This window comes from Zeus faber, assembly GCF_960531495.2.
Source record: "Zeus faber genome assembly, chromosome: 11".
Lineage (NCBI taxonomy): Eukaryota > Metazoa > Chordata > Actinopteri > Zeiformes > Zeidae > Zeus > Zeus faber.
Window position 1 is genome coordinate 4,032,948 of NC_137205.1, and position 18,909 is coordinate 4,051,856.

The following is an 18,909-nucleotide window of genomic DNA, read 5'->3' on the forward strand; positions in this document are numbered from 1 at the left end:
CTAACCATGAACCCAGCGGACCCGGTTTTCATGGTGTTCAGGGGTTCCTCACCCAGGGGGCCAACCTGGCGACTCGCCTGCTAGCTATAGGCCTGCTGGTCGCCAGCATGCGTGCTGGCCTGGACGTCCCCTCCAGGCACCCCGGACTACTCGTCCCCCTGCCTCCACTCCCGGCAATCAGATGCGGGGTTGCAACCCTGGAGCCGATCCTTGGCCAAGCCCCCAGTTCTGAGCCGGCTAGCCCGGTACTCGTACTACTCCAGAAGGCCTCCCCCTACCTGCCCTGTTGGCCTGGGCAGGGTTCCAGCTCCCCGGCCGTCCACCCGAGGGGTGCCTACTCCTGGTGTCACATCACATCCCTGTCACTGCACACATGTCCACAGTCAGTAATCTCACCACCTGTCTTCACCTTCCTCGTCACTCCTTTAGTATTTAACCTGGTCCCAATTCTCTGTCTGTGTTTGATCATCGCATGTGTTCCTGCGTGTGTTTACCTGCTCCTGGTTCCCGATTCACTGCCTGTCAGTACATTAAACCCCTGTACCTATTCCCAAAACTGTGTGTGTCCTGCGTTTGGGTTCACCTGACCGTATTCCTAACATGTCTTGGTTTGAGGTTTATTTTTGTCTTGGTTTTGTTTTTGGTTTGTTTTGAGATTGGTTGTTGATTTGTTTTCTGCTGTGATTTTGTGTGTTTAATCATGTTCTCTTTCTTTTGTGAAGATCGCCCATCTCCAAGGGGGAATGATGCAATGTTTTGCTAAGAGTGATGGGTCATCATGCTAACCCCAATTTGTTTTGACTTTCCATGTATCTATATAGGGTCATGCTTTTTAGTCTCATAGTCGGTGCTGTGGCACACAATATCCAAATTTAATCTTTGTTGAAATGTAAAATTTGTGTCACAAAGCAATGTTCAGCGTTTACACCTTTTGTGACACCTGCCAGTGGAGGTCACCACAGAGACTATACAACCAGCCGGCCCCCAGAGATCATTCTTATTCTAACTCTTGATTCTCCCCTCTCTTTTCCCCCCTCCCTCCATCATTCTCCCTCTCGCTCTCTTCTTTCTGGTTCTCTTCCAGAACAGACGACCGGTGTATGTTCTTAAAACTTTGTATCAGTACTTAATAAATACTTATCTTCAAATCACGGCCTTTGTCTCTTCAGTCCAGTCCACATTAAAATTAATCATCAGTACACAAACTGAGTCCAGATTAGCAGGTCTGAGTATCAATGCGGTGCACATTGAACACTTTCCCTGGGGAGTGGCGACGCTCCTTCGGTTTTGAGGCTGGCTTGGGGCGGTGCGGGAGTGGCTTGGAGCCCTGCAGGTTGCGTGGGGCTTCCCCACTCCATGTGTACCATTTTGTACCCCCACTTTGTATTATCTTTTTGAGTTTTATTTGTATTTTATTTATATTGTATTCACTAACTGCATTACATTTTAGGAATCGGTTAGCTAGGTAGGAATTAGGATTAATTAGCTATTATGTTCGGTTTAGTAACTATTGTGCATAATCTCAGTGTATTGCAAAGACATTTCACTGCTCATGAATCATAATGACAAATGCTGGTTCAGTCGGATTGCATACAATCGAACGTGTTTAGGCTCCTACACCAGACTGGCAAAACCGGAAATCGACCAGACTAATATATATCACAATTGGGTCGATTTACGGTTTTGCAAGAAATCCACAAACACATACACACACTATATATAGATATCTACATTCACATGCACTTTAATGCACATATCTGTATATACAAATAACCTATCCCATATACATAACAATTCCCTTCACTTCTATTCTGTACCCCCACTTTGTATTATCTTTTTGAGTCCTATTTTTATTTTATTTATATTCTATTTGTTTTAGGAATCAGTTAGTTTGCTTGGCAGGAATTAGGTTAGCTATTATGTTCGGTTTAACTATTGTGCATAATCTCCAGGAGCATTGCAAAGACATTTCACTGCATATATGTATGTATATGTATGTGACAAATAAACCTCTTGTATATATGTGTATATAGATTAGATAGATTAGATAGATATCTCGATAGATATCATCATTTGTAGCTAGGCAGTATCTCACCCATGTTCCTGGTCGTGAGAATGAGTTTGTCACGCGTGTCGCCGTTGCAAACGTCAATTGCACAGAAGGTTCCTTGCCCCCGAGCGCGGCTCAATAAACCTGGATACTTGGCCTAGAGAGAGCAGGAGAGCACGGGGTGGGGAGTTAGATGCAAAAGCCACACATTTCAATCTGACTGGGAGCGCCAAGATCGCTAACCTGCAGCTCATGCAGACCCTGCAGCAAGGCTTTCCCCGAGCGCGTCACCTCCGCCAACAGGTTCTCGCGGCGAATCACATTGAGAACCTCTGCAAGAAGCAGGTTCTTCGAGGGGTCGCCCATCCAGGTGTTGAAGATGCGGTAGGGCTGTATTAATGTCGGAGGGGGGGTAAACAATTGTTCAGAGCCCTTCACTTTTTCCACAATTTTGTTAATTTACAGACATCAATTTCAGACATCGATAACTTTTCTCCTTGTGACTAAACAATGCAGCTCGGCAATTGTGAACCAAAGTACCTGAATAACCCTAACAAGCCCCTCTAATACAATTAAAGATGCTTCAGATATCTGCAATTGTCCATCGTGAATTAACATTAGGTTCAATGTTAAATTTAAAAACCTAAATTCAAAAACTGACGTATTCAAGTCTGGAAACTTTATGGTGGTTTGAATAATCTAAAATCGAATTAGAAAAACCTTTTATTGCACAAGATGTACCATCAATGAACAACACTTGTGAGTAAAAATAGGAAAACATGACAGAGAGAACCTTTTCGGCCTGCAGTTCCGGCTTGTAGAAGAAGCCTCCAGTCAGGAGCTTCTTGCTGAAGGACACAATGTCCGCTGGGTCATCTGTGCCCCAGTGCTCGTGAGCCCAGAACTTGCCCGTGGCCCCTCCGCCCGTCTGGACCTCGTCCACATGAAAAGCGCAGCTATGCTGTGGAGACAAAACATGTTTAACGATTGATCGATTGATAGGAATGCCAAATATATGCCTCTGTTTTTTTTATTAAAACAATTTACATAATAATACAATATTTATAGGCTTTAAACACAATGGAGCTACAGATGGTCCATCCTCTGGCATGGAATTCTAAAAGTAGAGCATTACATAGAGTAGAGTAGTAAAGTAGAGAGTACAGTATAGTTCTAGCCTATCCTAGTCCCTCTGTAGCCTTGCATTTAGCTGAGTAAGACAGACAAAAATAATTTGAATAAATAATTTCCAAAAAAATATCCCTTTAAATTTGCTTTGAAGGAGCAAGTAAGACCCTGTGTGAACCTGAAATTAACCTATTCCGAACACATTATCCTTATTAGTTGGCTACTCTCAACTTAAGAGAAGGGGTTGTAGCCAGTTCAGTGGTCTGTCCACAGACCATGGTCACTAACATGGACCACTGGTTACTACCACTAGGGGCGCTGAAGCTAGCTTGAAGCTTTGTGGTTGGTCCATGGTCTTTGTTGTCCAACCAGTTGCTCAGGTATTTTTTAGATGTAAATATTGGCATTTATATTTGTTCTAATAAATATAAGTCCCAGACTGCAGCAAGACATTTATGTACAGCACAGCATTAAATACAGAATTACATTTTGTTTTTACATTAAAATATATACATTTTATTCGATGTAGATCAGTTTCTCTACACAAACAATCACACAATCAAAATGTTTTCATTTAAATGGTAGTCTGCGGCGTGAACACATGGTGCAATCTGGCAGCAGAACACATATGGTACCTAGGACCACGGACGGACCAAGGACGGACCACGGACTGACCACAAAGACCACTCACTAACTGGTCAGGACCACAAGCTTCAGCGTCCCTAGTGGTATTAACCGGTGGTCCGTGTTAGTGACCATGGTCCGTGGACTGCTGCTTTTTTTTTTTTTTTTTACGGATAGTGACAATTGTCTTGTCTTGACACCAATTGAACAGGCAACCCTGCAGCGACTGCTCACACCTTTCGAGCGATGTTGCGGAGGCTCTTGAAGAACGCTGGTGAGGCATGGTTGTCTCCACCCTCGGCCTGGATGGGCTCAATCACGATGCCTGCGACGGGCATCCCCTTCTGCCTCCACTTGACGATCAGGTCCTCCACCTTGACAGATTGCAGGCAGAATATACAAGAAGAGTAGTTACAGCAACAAAGTAAGGATATAAGCACACTGAAATTTGTTTTAGTCATAGAGATCTCCATGGGCTGGACTGGCCATATACTTGATATGCAGCATATACACTTCGTATCAGGAAACAGAGCAGCGACCCCTAGATTTTTTTTTATGCCCTATATAATAATGCCTTATAATGCCTTATTAATCTATTTATAGACTCTGTTATGATGCTTATGGTTCCTGTGTGTTTTTACTTTAGATAAAAAAAGTTTTTACGTTAGTTTAGTTCGGTAGTTAGTTTGGTCTGTGTACAAAAAAATACAGTGAAACCTCCACCTTTTTTTTGTTTTCATAAACAGAATAAAGGTCTCACAAATCTGAAATAGGGTTTGAAATACGGTTTAGGCTTTTTATTATAATGTAGTCTACGTTTGACTACTGTAAGTAGTCGTTTTTTGTTTTTATTTTTCTAGACCTGGTCTTAAATGGCCTGTGTGCAGAAAAAAGAGCAAAATCCACCTTTTCTGTTTTCACGATTAAATAAAGTTTTCACAAATCTGAAATAGGGTTTTGCACACTGTTTAATAACACAAAACAGCATGTACAACAAAACACATGTACACCATGTGTTTTTATTGAAGTTCAGCCATGCACAGATTATGTCCGTCTGTGTGTTAATGAAAATTCCCAGGTTTTTGAACGCACCACAATGTCCAAAGCTGCGAATGAGCTCACTTTCAGCTGATGAAAAAACTAAAAAATGCAGCTGTTCTAGTTCATGGTTGGAGTTTACTCAATATAATTTTTTTGTCTAAAATACATTTTTACATTTTTCACAGAAAATTATTTTGACATTTAAAAAAAATTGGCAGACCCCCTGCAGTACCTCCACAGACCCCCCTGTTGAAGATCACTCATGTAGACATTTAAGTATATTGATGTTGAGTGAACAGACTCTAATAAGTAGTAGTTACAACCAATTACATCAAATAATAGTCTAATCTGTTTTAATACCCTAACAGTCAATCCGATTAGGCCATGGGGCAACACAATATCAATGACATGACGAAAAATGATAGAAACTCATAGAAACTCGCACTGACTGGGTTTTCGGTGCGGAGACATCCTTGATGAACCTTTCCCATTTTGACACAGGCAACATTTGACATACATGGCTTCCTTCAGATATTTTGTTCCCTTAAAATCACTTGGATTGAAACAGTTTCTTGGTAAGGAAAACTGGTCAATTGAATTGGGCTGTGAAACATAGTGAAATTTCAATGTCACTTTGAAGCGCACACACACACACACACACACACACACACACACACACACACACACACACACACCTCTTCCAGACAGCGGGCTTCCTCTTGTGTGTTCTCCCTCACAAACTCTTCTAGTGGATACTGGAGCATTGGGAAAGGGGCAATGGGCCAATCAAATGACGGCACGTCCAGCTTATGGATGGCTTTGGAGTGCGTTGTTGCAAGGGAACCTTCAGGAAACAAAAGCATCGGTCCAAATCATAGAGTGAGAGTGGCCTTCTTTATTGTGTTACATTCATGTATTGAACTAATGTCAAAGGTTCTTCCACTTTCCTGTTTTGGAAAAGGAGATTTAACATGTAATTTTCCTTCAAGGCTTAAAAGATCGCCCCAATGAAATACATTCATGTATAGTGAGAAGCTGCAGAAGGTACATTTCAATAGTGCAATTATGCTATGAACAGTTCTTAATTGTGGGATCTGACATTTTAATAAGGCCAGAGATGAAAAATACATCCAACCAACATATCCTTCAAATTAGCCATTTAAAAGAATTGGGGAGTGAGGCATCATGGGGAATTGGCACAAGTATCATATATACATACATACCCATTGTTCTTCCGTGGAATCCCCCCATGAAAGATAAAATACTGAGATCTGGGCAACCTGGGGACTGAAAAGGGAGACGAAGAGTCATGGAGAGAGGAGAAAAAAATAGATTAATGTATTACAGTATCAAACAGCTGGGAAACAGCTATAACAGATGGATGGGCGGACATCCACAGATGCATATGAAGATGCACAGATGCATCCATACTGCCATACTCCCAGAGAGATAGTTTTAAGGCAAATTAAGGATACATGAAATAAGGCAACAGCCAGAAACACCGTTACCGTTGTCATTTTGACAGGTGTTTAAAAAAGGTCTAAATGCTTCCAAAGTCTAAATCCGAGAATGCCATTTACCGGGCCGAATGAAGACATGAAAGTATTTGAATACATTGCCAAGCACACCGTTTTTGGAAGTTGCACACGCACAAGCATGCACACACACACACACACACACACACACACACTTTGGTTGTTTAAAAATATAGATTGTTTGTTACATAATGTATTGTCATTTTTATATCTGAAATTATATAGTTGAATATATTGTCAAATTTTTAATAAGAGTGAATGAGACAATATAGAGCGCAAGAAGAATAGAACAGAACACACTATCGGGAAAATAACCAATGATTAGCTGTGAAGCCGTGTGTGTGTGTTTTTCTGTGTGTTTGCATGTTTTTCACCAACCTTGTTGATCATGCAGGAGGTTATGTCGTCATCAGATGGAGTGCTATGTCCACGCTCCTTATTCTGTGAACCACAAAGAACGCACACACTTGTAAACTTGCAATTGCGTGATACATTCAGAAGCTCTCCGATGGAAAACCATTGACAAAGGGCCTGAGATGTACTATTAAATCAGATTATACCAACAATCAGGGGAAAAAAAAAGTCTTGTATCACCCGTCCTTGCCAAACATTGTCTGTGCACTATTTGAAATGTGTGAGGCTTTCTTTCAAAAGTCTTTTGATGCATCCCACTATGGTGTACTTAAGAAGCTGAAATCAGTTTCACTACAGACCATTAGTATTTAAATAAATAAGTAAAAAGCTTAACAGTCCCAAAAGAAAGTAGAAAAAAAGTAAAACATTAAAAATAATAAAAAATAAAAATGTAATTTACAAATAGCCTAAAAACACAAAAGAAAAATACAAAAGTGAAATAGTCAGATATTTGGAGATAACCAATGTGCTCACTAGCTTTTTACAGTATGTACAGTGTATGTACCAGTGTTATCATATTGATAGTAACGTAATAACACTTACAGTCACCCAACAAAAATGTGTTGGATCGATAAAAAGAGAGCATTGCTTGATAACAAACAGACTATACCCGGAACTTCAGCTATTTGGAAAAATAAATAAATAAAATCGCTCTCCTGAAAATGGCAATTTGCAATGCCAATTAACCAGCCCGCCCGGCAGTCCCGGCCCAGGCTCTCACCCTGTACCAGATGAACATTGTTTTGAAGGCATTTTCATTGGAGCAGGAGCCACAGGCCATGGTCTGAACTCGAGCCATCCCACTGGGAGCCACCTGGGAGAGGAGAAGAGTAGAAGAAAGGATGAGAAGGGCTAGAAAGAAGAAGAGAAGACAGGGGGGTGGAGAGACCAGGAGAGGAGGAGCGGAGAGATGCTCTCCATGCAGTGGCAACAGAAGCTTCTGGTAAAAGGAAGTGGGACTACCTGTATGGACGAGACTGAGACTGAGAACAGTGATGAGATGAGATGAGATGTATATAGTATATATAGTGTATAAAGGGTGATGGGCGATGAGATGCTTTACGCTGAGACGCCACGCACGCAGCACACACGCTGTGGTATTGTACGTGGCGTACAATACAGACTGGTCAGAGAGCTGGTCGTAAGTCCGAATGGTCATTGAACAGGAAGGTCGTTAAGTGAGGAGTACCTGTAGTAACTGCATAAACACTGCATAAAACATTTTTATTTCCACATATACAACCATAATAAACAGACCAGGGCAATTCCATGTTCGTTGAATCATTTAAACAACAAAACAATAGTAATAATAATGGTAACTAATAATTATTACTCTCCATTGAATTACTTTGTCCATGTAACAACATATCTTGTATGACAACAAACATATTCTTCTTCAAAGATTGTTTAAAAACATTGTTTAAATAAACTATATATTAAATAGTAAATAGAGAACATCATTTTTGAGTAGGTGCGTCGTTTCACTGACCGAGAGCAGACTTTCAGTGAGCTTGTCCGGAAAACTCTTGGGCGGTAGAATTCCGAGTGCCGGCCGGTTCACAAACGCACTCTAGGAACGGCGGGAGTCGGAGACAAAGTGATAAATAGAGAGGGGGATCCATGAGACAAGATAGATAATGGCAGTCGGGCTCCTGGAAAAATATCTCAAAGTCAAGCTGTTTCCATACCCGATTAGAAGAGGCTGGGACAGACTTACCACATTTTGGGGATCAGTCATTATCTTCTGAAGGGCGGGATGGTTGTACCCTAGAGAAGAGAGAGAGAAAGAGAAAGAAGGGACAAGCCAGAAGAGATATTTAAAGACCGGAAAGATCAGTTGGAGATTTCTGTGGGACAGAGGAGGAAATGGAGCTGAAAATAGTCAGGAATCATGAATCATATTTCGGACCTTAATCTGACCAGTGCGATAGATCCAAGTCAGCGTTGGCAGCGCGTACTGGACTTCATTTTCCGCAATGATAGTCAGTTCTCCGAGGGCGACGCAGAGAACGACAGCGATGCTGAATCTGATATTACGCCGGACGGGGAGAACATTTCAAACCGCGGATTTCAAACAAAACATGACGATGAAATGGAATATTTTCAAGAACCACCGGAGGAGACCGACGATACGTCCGTTGTTGTTACAACGGAAGAAGTTAATGACGTGATGAAGTCTGTTGGGGTTGGTGACAGATTTTCAGATTTTCTAAGACTCATAATATTGATAGACTTATTTATTTATTTATTTTAACCTGTGCTGTCAGCATGCATAGAACATCCATGTCATACAAAGCAGAGTATTTCTATGCCATTGCATTCAGGACAGAGTTAGTCTGCAAGAGGAGTTCAAGTTCTCAACCTGCAATGCAACTCTTTATTAATTCTTAAATCATCAAGAACTGCTGCAATAACTCTGTCCTGTGGATGACATGTAGAATGACAAGAGCACAATTTTTGGTTATGGCGAGCCACCACAAACCCCCTTCTTTGGAGAACTATTCATCATCTCTGGGTCTATAAACAACTGATCACTACTCCAAGAGGGGGAGCATCACCATGGTGAGACAAATAAACATAGAAACAAACAACATTTACATAAAAACATGAACACTGGATGACAACAAGTATTTATAAAACAGTGAATTAGGTCCAGGAAAACTGGAACTACAACTGGTAGGAAAAAGGAGAGGAATGGAACCAGGAGGGTGCTGGGGTGCACTTGAAGCAGGTGTAATGTTGTGATGGTGTGTGTGTGTGTGTGTGTGTGTGTGTGTGTGTGTGTGTGTGTGTGTGTTGATGTCCACCCCATTGGTACTGGTGTAGAAGGTTGGTAATATGTCGCGGCGCCTCCAAGAAGCGGAAGGGGTCCCAAAGCCCCCCCGCACTCCGCAGCCCCGTGGACACCCTACGGCTAGAGGAAAGCCCCGGGTAGACAGACACCTGCAGGATAGACACCCGGGCCCCCAGAGAAGCCAGAGGGCCATGGAGCAACCCCCACGCCCAGCGCCGAGGAGCATGACCCAGTCGCAGGGAGCACGAGGAGAACCCGCACCCCAGGGGCGCACACATACAACCAAGCCCCGGGTACAGGCACAAGACACACCCGCTGGCACAGACCTTGGGCCATGGGAACAAGGCACGGACCGTGGGCCCAGATCCCGGCCCCACAGCGACAGACCGACACCTCGCCCGAGCCGCCTGCCCCACGGGCGAGCCGGCAGGACCCCCATGCCTACCAACGCCCCTCACAAGGGGGAGTCCCGCCCCAACATAGCCGACCAGAAGCCCCGCCCGGCGTGAGTGCCAAGTGCCCATACACATTGCAGCGTGTGCCCAGCACAGGGCACCTCAACGTTACAACCCCCCCCCGGCGATGCCGGCAGGCGGCCAGGTATACAGGCCCTCCGCCACCCCCAGCACCCGGGGCGGCCGCCGCAGAGAAGCCGCGCCGCAGAAGCAAAAGGCCAACAGCCGCGCCCGACACCCCAACCCACACCACAACGGCAAGCAGTCCCCCCGGGGGCCCCAGAAGGCACCCGGCAGCGCTCTCCGCAGCCCCGCCATGTAGCGGCACATCAGGCGCAAGCCGTCAGGACTCCAGCCAGGCCGGGAGAAGGGGCCTACCCGACTGCCTCCCGGCCAACCACACCCCCACACTGACCCGCCAGCCACCAGCCACCCCGGAAAAAGAACCCAGTGCTTAATGTGTGCTGTTGGTTATTGCAGTTAAAATTGCGGGGTTGGGGGTGCGCGTCCTTCAGGCAAGTTGAACCTGAATCACTCTCACCCCTCCTGTCCCGCAGACCCTGGTCCGATGGAGTGTTGTTCGGAGTAGGACCGCCAGTGTATGTGTTCTAAGCTAATGTGAGTTGGATTACAATTTTGGGACGGACGAGAAGCACGCTTGGGCAGGAGCGTGACAAGATGGCAGCTGCCCGCCAGATCCCCATCCACATAGCCTGCACCCCGCCCATCCCGCAAGCCCTCGGCCTATTGTGTGGGCTGAGTATGAGTTTTGGCACTGGGAGAGATAGGCGAGTCGCGACCTGATGGATCCAGGGGCGCAGCAGGCCGGGGAGCAACCAGCAGACACCCTCCCCCCGGACCCAACCGCGCCCCAGTGCACCCACCTCCCGTACTTGGTGGCAGCCAACCTACAGCAATCAGCCAAGGGAGCAGAGCGTCCGCCATGCGCCTCCACCCTGGTCAGCCCTCAGCCGCCGAGCATGCGGACTACAGAACAGAGGGCGGCACCCCCCCCCGCCCCCCGGAGACAGGCCAGCTCCACTGGGCACCACTACCCAACTCCCCCATGGGGCCCCGGGATCCCCCAAGAACACAGGCCCACGCACCATGGATGTCCCCAGAGTTGCCCAGGCATCCACCCAACCGCGGAGCCCCGGGCGGACCAGGAGGACCCCCACATGCCCCAAAGCACAATGACATTGCACTGACATAGGAAGACTAAAGTATTAAATGATGGAGTTATGTCAGTGATAAAACTAGCCCATATTTCATTAAATGAATCAACATTGTTTTGGGATATTGCCAATAGTTTTTCCATTGAGATGTAATCTATAAATAACTGCAACCATTGGGATGTGGTGAGATTATCTCTCTTTTTCCAATTGAGTAATACTGTTTTCTTGGCCATTGTTAAGGCGATAAAAATGGGTTGGTGGTGTTTCAGTGGTGGGTCGACTGGGGAGAGGTCACCGAGAAGACATATAGATGGGGAGACTGGAATGCTGTGACCCAGAAGGGTTGATAGCTTCTTGGTGATGTTGGTCCAGAATGCTAGGCTAGGTGGGCAGAGCCAGAAGGCATGAAAGTAGTCATCTCTGCTATCAAGGGAACAGTGAGAGCAAATGTTTTCATCCACAAAACCCATTTTGAACATTTTGTGTTCCGTGATATGGGCTCTGTGCAAAATCTTATATTGGATGAGTTGCATTTTGGAGTTGCAGGTCATAGAAAAGGTGTTGTTGCAAATAAGCTTTCACAGGTTGATATCGGTGGGAACAGAAAGGTCTCTTTCTCATTCCATTGTAGGTAAAGATAAGGTGTCGTCTGTTTTCAAGAAAAGTTTGTATATTCTGGAAAAGGGATTTTTCAAGTGACTGATATGAGTGAGATGTTCAATCATTTCAGGTGGCTGTAGGATGTTGTTTGTCAATTTGATTTTCACTTTTAGAGACTGCTGTAATTGAAGGAGGCTGTGGCCACCGATATGGGTTTGGCCACCTTCGGGTTAAGGTTGGGATAGATAGAAGCGAATTGTTTTCAAAAATGTGTTCCAGATGAGTAATTCCTTGTCTTTTCCAAGACCTAAAGATTATTGGTCTGTTTTTAACCAGGAAATCTAGGTTGTGCCAGATTGGCGTGAATTTGTTTGGAGATAGTGTGACCACTGAGTTTGAGGAACTTCCACTAGGCTGACAGAGTTGTTGCGATAAATGGGTTTTTAAAGCAATTATGTTTCCTTATAGATTCAGTAAGGAATGGGAGAATGGATAATGATAACTCCTGACATTCAGATTGTTCAATGTCTCGCCATCCAAGGGCCAATTGTTGCTCTGGTTGTAACTATTTAATTATAAATTGAAGATGGTTTGCTAGGTAGTAGTATCTAAAGTTTGGGGCTGCCGGGCCTCCACAGTCTTTGTTTTTCTGTAGTGTTGCTAGTTTAATTCTCGGTTTCTTGTTTTTCCAATAAAATTTGTTGACTCTTGAATCTAGAGTATTAAACCAATGTACGGTTGGTTGCACTGGGGTCATTGAAAATATATTTCATTTTTGGAAGTATATTCATTTTCACTGCTGCTTTCCTACCAATTAGTGAGATGGGTAGGTTGTTCCATCGAATTAGGTCTTCTTCAATGGATTTGAGCAATGGAGTAAAGTTACGGGTAAACAAATCTGATCGATTGGGGGAGATATCAATACCAAGGTATCTAATATTGCCCGTTGTGATGGTTAAGTGAAGTTTCTGGGTTGCAGAATTACAGCCCCCCCCACTGAGTGGGAAGACTGTGGTTTTAATTCAATTTATTAAATAGTCTGAGATAGCTGAGAATTTAGATATAAGATTGAACACCTCCAGTAGGGATGATATTGGGCTCCATATGTACAACAGGATATCGTCTGCACACAAACTGATTTTGTGAACAGAGTTTCCTGTTTGTATGCCTACAATATTACTGCACAAGGCTGGCAAAGAGCTTGATCTCATTCTTGCTAGGAGCTGCACCACGGACAACCTAAGGGTCACTCCTCTTCATCTCTCTGACCACATCTTCATCCACTTCAATGTCCAGCTACCAAAACAACCCCCCACCTCCCCACCCATGGTAACTATCCGCCGCAATCTCCGCAACCTGTCTCCCACCCACTTCTCCTCTGTACTCTCCTCTTCTCTTCCACCCCACGGCACTTTCTCCTCTCTGCAGGTAAATGATGCCACTGACTCCCTCTGCTCCACCTTGAGCTCATGTCTGGATAGCCTGTGTCCACTATCCACCAGACCTGCTCGATCAACCCAGTCGCACCCTTGGCTGACTGACACCCTCCGGACAACGCGCACTGACCTCAGAGCAGCCGAGAGGAAATGGCACAAATCCAAAACAATTGAGGATCTTGCAAGCTACCAGACACTGCTGTCCTCCTTCTCTTCCAGCATCACTGCTGCCAAGAAGGCCTTCTTCAAAGATAGGATCAATGGTGCCACAGACACACGTAAGTTATTCGCCACCTTCAAGTCTCTGCTTTACCCTCCACCACCTCCCCCAGCTACTAACCTCAGTGCTGACTGCCTTGCCTCCTTTTTTACTAACAAAGTGGCAGCCATCAGCAGCCAATTCACTAAACAACTTACTCACAACCTGTCTTCTCCAACCCTAGGCTCATCGCTCCCTGGTTTCACCCCCCTGGCTGAAAGTGAGGTATCTAAACTACTAACATGTAGCCGTCCTACTACCTGTCCGCTAGATCCGATCCCATCTAACCTCCTTCAAGCCATATCACCGACTATCACCCCGGCAATCACACATATGATTAATTGTTCCCTAACTTCCGGCACTTTCCCTTCCGCTTTCAAAGCGGCTCGGCTCAAAAAACCCTCACTCGATCCCAATCAAGTAGAAAACTATCGGCCGGTCTCTCTCCTCCCATTCCTTTCCAAAACCTTAGAGAGGGCGGTCTCTAGACAGGTTACAGAGTACCTGTCAAGAAACAACCTTCTTGATACACTTCAATCTGGCTTCAAAAGTGGTCACTCCACCGAAACAGCCCTGTTGTCTGTGACAGAGGCCTTAAAAACTGCTAGAGCTGCTGCCAGATCCTCGGTTCTCATTCTGCTAGACTTATCAGCTGCTTTTGACACTGTCAATCATAGCATACTCCTGTCCATACTCTCAAGTATGGGCATAACGGGCAGTGCACTTTCCTGGTTCGAATCTTACCTTACTGGGCGCTCGTTCGGTGTGACATGGCGAGGCCAGCTGTCTGTGCCTCACAACCTCACCACAGGGGTGCCCCAAGGCTCGGTGCTAGGACCCCTCCTCTTTGCCATATACACCACCTCACTGGGCCCGATCATCCGCTCACATGGCTTTTCATATCACTGCTATGCGGATAATACTCAACTCTATCTGTCCTTCCCGCCCGACGACCCTACTGTCTCGACGCGGATCTCGGATTGTCTCGCTGACATATCCACATGGATGAAGGATTATCATCTTCAACTAAATCTGGCGAAAACGGAACTGCTGGTCTTCCCGGCCAAACAAGGTATTTATCACAACATTGATATTAAAATCGACTCTATCTCTTGTTCCTACCAAGGCTGCAAGGAATCTAGGTGTCATTATTGATGACCAACTGACATTCTCGGACCATGTTGCCGCCGTCTCCCGGTCCTGCCGCTTCGCACTACTCAACATCCGAAAAGTCAGGCCGTACCTGACCCAATATGCCACTCAACTGCTGGTACAAACCTTGGTGATGTCCCGTCTCGACTACTGCAACGCCCTCTAAACAGGCTTGAGGCCTGTGCGGTGAAGCCACTACAGATGATACAGAATGCGGCGGCGCAACTGGTGTTCAACCAGCCAAAGAGGGCACATGTCACTCCGCTGCTCATCGAGCTCCACTGGTTACCTGTAGCCGCCCGCATCAAGTTCAAGTCTCTGATGCTGGCCTACAGAGTGATCGCTGGGAATGCTCCCGCCTACTTAAATGCTCTTGTAAGAGCACATGTTGCCCCCCGGATGCTGCGCTCGTCAAATGAGCGTCGCCTGGCTCTGCCGGCCATACAGCCACGGCAATCCAGGCTATTCTCATTTGTAGTTCCACGTTGGTGGAACGAGCTGCCAAAAATGACCAGAGCGGGGACCTCCCTCTCTGTCTTTAAGAAGCACTTGAAGACCCAGCTCTTCAGTGAGTACCTCCTGTCCTAACCTACAATTACTTAGCACCACCTTGCAGTATTTATTGTTACACTAATGTTGTTGTTACACTAATCTCTGTTGCAATGTAGCTTGAATGTTATTCTCCCTTGTAAGTCGCTTTGGATAAAAGCGTCTGCTAAATGACTTAATTTAAATGTAATGTATTGTTTTGACGGATAGCCGCCGTAAGGGGTTCAAAGATGGCGAATAGTAAAGGGGAGAGCGGACATCCTTGTCTTGTGCCACGTTGTAGAGTGAAACGCTGTTAAGTATAACCACTGGTGATGACAGAAGCAGATGGAGAGTTGTAGAGGATTCTGATCCATTGAATGAGGGACTTTCCAAAGCCTAATTTGTTGAGGATTGAAAAGAGATATATCCAATTAACTCTATCAAATGCTTTTTCGGGTTCCAAAGAGGCAATAACAGTATTAAAGTTGTTCCTTTTAGATATGCTGATCAGACTGAATAAACGACGCATATTGCTGGATGAGTGTCTGCCCTTGACAAAGCCTGCTTGGTCTGGGTGAATTATAAATGGAATTACTTTTTCAATTCTGTTGGTCAGGGTTTTACTCATAATCTTAAATTCGCAATTAATAAGGGCTTATGGGTCTGTAACTGGAGGTGTGGGTTGGGTCCTTATTAGGTTTGAGCAAAACCGAAATGAGAGCAGTATTCATGTGCGGAGGCATGGTGGAGGTTGACTTGACCTCTGTAACCATTCTGATGAATAATGGGGAGATAAGTGGCCAGAAGTGTTTAGAAAATTCTACTGGGTAGCCATCTGATCCAGGTGTTTTATTGTTGGGCATAGAGAAGAGCGCTTTCCTGAGTTCTTCAAGAGTAAGTGGTTGATCTCAGGTGGGAGCCTGCTCCGTTGAAAGTTTAGGAAGGTCAATATCATCAAGGAATGAGTAAATGTTTGATATATTCGATTCATTATCTGAGTGATACAGGTTATTATAAAAGTCTCTAAATATGTTATTGATGTCTTGCGGAGAGTATGTTATTCAAACCCTGTGGATCTTTGATGGCTAGTAAGTGATTTTTCTCTATCACGTTTCAATTGATTGGCAAGAAATTTACCTGATTTGTCATTGAATTCAAAATAATTTGCTTTTGTTCGTTGCATAAGGAATTGTGTCTTTTAGTATCAAGTTGAGATGTAATTGTCCTGATCTCATTTCGAATTTGCTCAGAAGATGAGTGGGCTTGTTGGGAGTGCAACTCCTTTAGTTGCTGTTGAAGTTTATTTTGGCATTCTTGTCCTTTCTTTTTCTTGTGAGTGGAGAATGAAATAATACTACCTCTTAGAACTGCCTTAGCTGTTTCCCAAAGTAAGGATGGTGATATTTCTGGGGAGTCATTCAGTTCAATGAAGAAAGTCCACTCTCTTGAAAATAAATGGTTAAAAGTGTCTGTCAAAAGTGAAGTGTTAAACCGCCACCTGCCGGGAGGATTCTGGTTTGTTTAATTCATCAGATTGAAACTAATTGGCCCGTGATTGGAAATTACAATAGGGTGGATTTCTGGATTCGTGATTTTGGACAGTGCAGAGTTACTTGTCAAGAAAAGGTCGATTCTAGAGAAACTTTGGTGGGGTGGTGAATAATATGTGTATTCTCCGGAATGTGGGTTATTTGATCGTCAACAATCCCCAAGAGCAAGATCACTCATATATCGTTTTATCGTGTCCAACGAACGCCAGGATTTGTGAATATTTCTGGCTTGAGAACGGTCTAAATTTGGATCCAGCACTGTGTTGAAGTCTCCTCCCAATATGATAATTGATTCAGAGAATTCTAAGAGTTTTGAAAATATATTGTGAAAGAAATTTGGGTCATCCTCATTGGGGCCATAAATATTAGCTATGGTTAATTTGATGTTTCCTAAAATCCCATAAATCATTATGTAATGCCCTTCTGGGTTAGGGTTAGGGTTAGGGTTAGGGTTATATTGATACTGATATTGTGGTTATATTTTGATATGGGATACTTTTATTGATCAATATAGATACACCTTTTTATTAAGTTGTATGATGCGGAAAACATCTGATTAACCCATTTAGCTTTGAGTTTGAGGTGCTCAGATGCAGTGAGGTGGGTTTCTTGCAGTAGACAGAAGCTGGGGTTCATCTTGGTGAGGTGAGTAAAGATTTTGCTACGTTTAGCAGGTGAGCCCAAGCCTCTCACATTCCAACTAACAAACTTAATGGGTGTCATTGAAGCTAGTTAGGGGGTGATGGCACAGTGCATCTAAGGCAATAGCTATACTACCGTTCCCATGCTTTCCCATAGATAAGTCTGGGATTTCCTCCTTTACATTCCTTTTCACTGCCATAGTATTGTAGGACGTTTGTAGGGATACATAACGACACAAACAAATGACAAGTTGACAAAGATAAACACAGAACATTGCCTGATTAGACATAAATAATGTGAAAGACATTATAGAGTGAGAGTGATAGGAGAAGTAAGGAGAGAGGGATTAGGGAGGTGAGACGAGGAGAGAAGTACGGAGGGGGAATTAGGAAGGTGAGATGAGAGTGAGCGATATTTTAAATCCTGACATCGATAGCATGCCTATTCCTACATCTTGCAGTATATAATAACCAGAATTACAAGAATACATACATTATGATCAGAATAACCAGGGTGTGGTGGAGGAGTCTCAGCATAAGAGACCGTCTATATATAATTTATCAACAACCATGGATACGCGTCTACCCTTCTGCCGGTTCTCCTTCAGAACAGGATACGGCACTTTCCGTCGGTCGTTGATCTCCCGGGGGAATTAATCGTTCATGCCCAGCGCTGTTCCTTTCAGCTCCCGTCCTTTGCTTTTAACAAGCTCCTTGTGCTTGAAATGTTCAAACTTGGCAATGATGGAGCGGGGATGGTTCCCCACGCGGTGTCCTCGTCGATGAACTCGGTGAAAGGTGATCTGCTTCAGGGTGTCCCGTCAGGAGTTTCAGGGCGGTGCGGAGAAAGTCTTTCACCATTTTTCTGGGGACTCGATGTTGTTCTCTGGGATCCCAGAAAATATGAGGTTGTCCCGCATACTTCTGGATTGTATATCCAGGATAGTCTCCTTCATTATTTTATTTTCTTTGTTTACAACTTCCATCTCCGCTGTGAGACGCTTCGTGGAGGTTTTTAGATCTGCGTTGTCTTTTTGCATCTTGCCGACCATGCACTGCAGGAAATCAAGACTGGCTTTGATCTCGGTAATGTCTTGGAGAAGCGGACCGAGCATGTCCAGCTTTTTGTTAATCTCATCCAAGACACTAACCTCTACGGCACCCGGTATGAGATCATCTGTGTCCGTTGCTGAGTCAGTCTTCTTCCTTTTCGCGGGATTATTCAAGTTCAAGTTCAAGAGATTATTTGTCACATACATTATTGCGGCCCTGGTCGTCTTCCATCACGTATGCGTTATAAAAAAAAATCAATATAATCCTCGAGGTCCTCCACTTTGGTTTTGCGCAGTGTTCCCTTTTTATATATATATATAAATAAAAATATTATTTGCAATTCACTTTGTTATTTTGTCTGAGGTGGCGCTACCGGTGCGTTAGTTAGTGTAGCAGGGCGCCTCCACGTTGGGTCTCCACTCACTACTCACTTCCGTCTTCTTGCGAGATCACAGCATGCTCCGCCCACAG

At 44.5% G+C, this 18,909-nt stretch overlaps 1 protein-coding gene across 1 annotated transcript in view; it reads right to left on the reverse strand.

The window, feature by feature from the left end:
* abat (4-aminobutyrate aminotransferase) overlaps positions 1 to 18,909 on the reverse strand; it is a 73,475-nt gene that overhangs the window by 8,676 nt on the left and 45,890 nt on the right. The window contains exons 6-15 of the mRNA XM_080009077.1: positions 8,510 to 8,559; positions 8,282 to 8,362; positions 7,514 to 7,606; positions 6,757 to 6,819; positions 6,067 to 6,130; positions 5,539 to 5,687; positions 4,039 to 4,176; positions 2,844 to 3,011; positions 2,294 to 2,440; positions 2,096 to 2,207 (exon numbers count right to left, since the gene is read on the reverse strand). Coding sequence (XP_079865203.1) covers positions 2,096 to 2,207; positions 2,294 to 2,440; positions 2,844 to 3,011; positions 4,039 to 4,176; positions 5,539 to 5,687; positions 6,067 to 6,130; positions 6,757 to 6,819; positions 7,514 to 7,606; positions 8,282 to 8,362; positions 8,510 to 8,559 — 1,065 coding nt within the window. The remainder of the gene's footprint in view (positions 1 to 2,095; positions 2,208 to 2,293; positions 2,441 to 2,843; positions 3,012 to 4,038; positions 4,177 to 5,538; positions 5,688 to 6,066; positions 6,131 to 6,756; positions 6,820 to 7,513; positions 7,607 to 8,281; positions 8,363 to 8,509; positions 8,560 to 18,909) is intronic.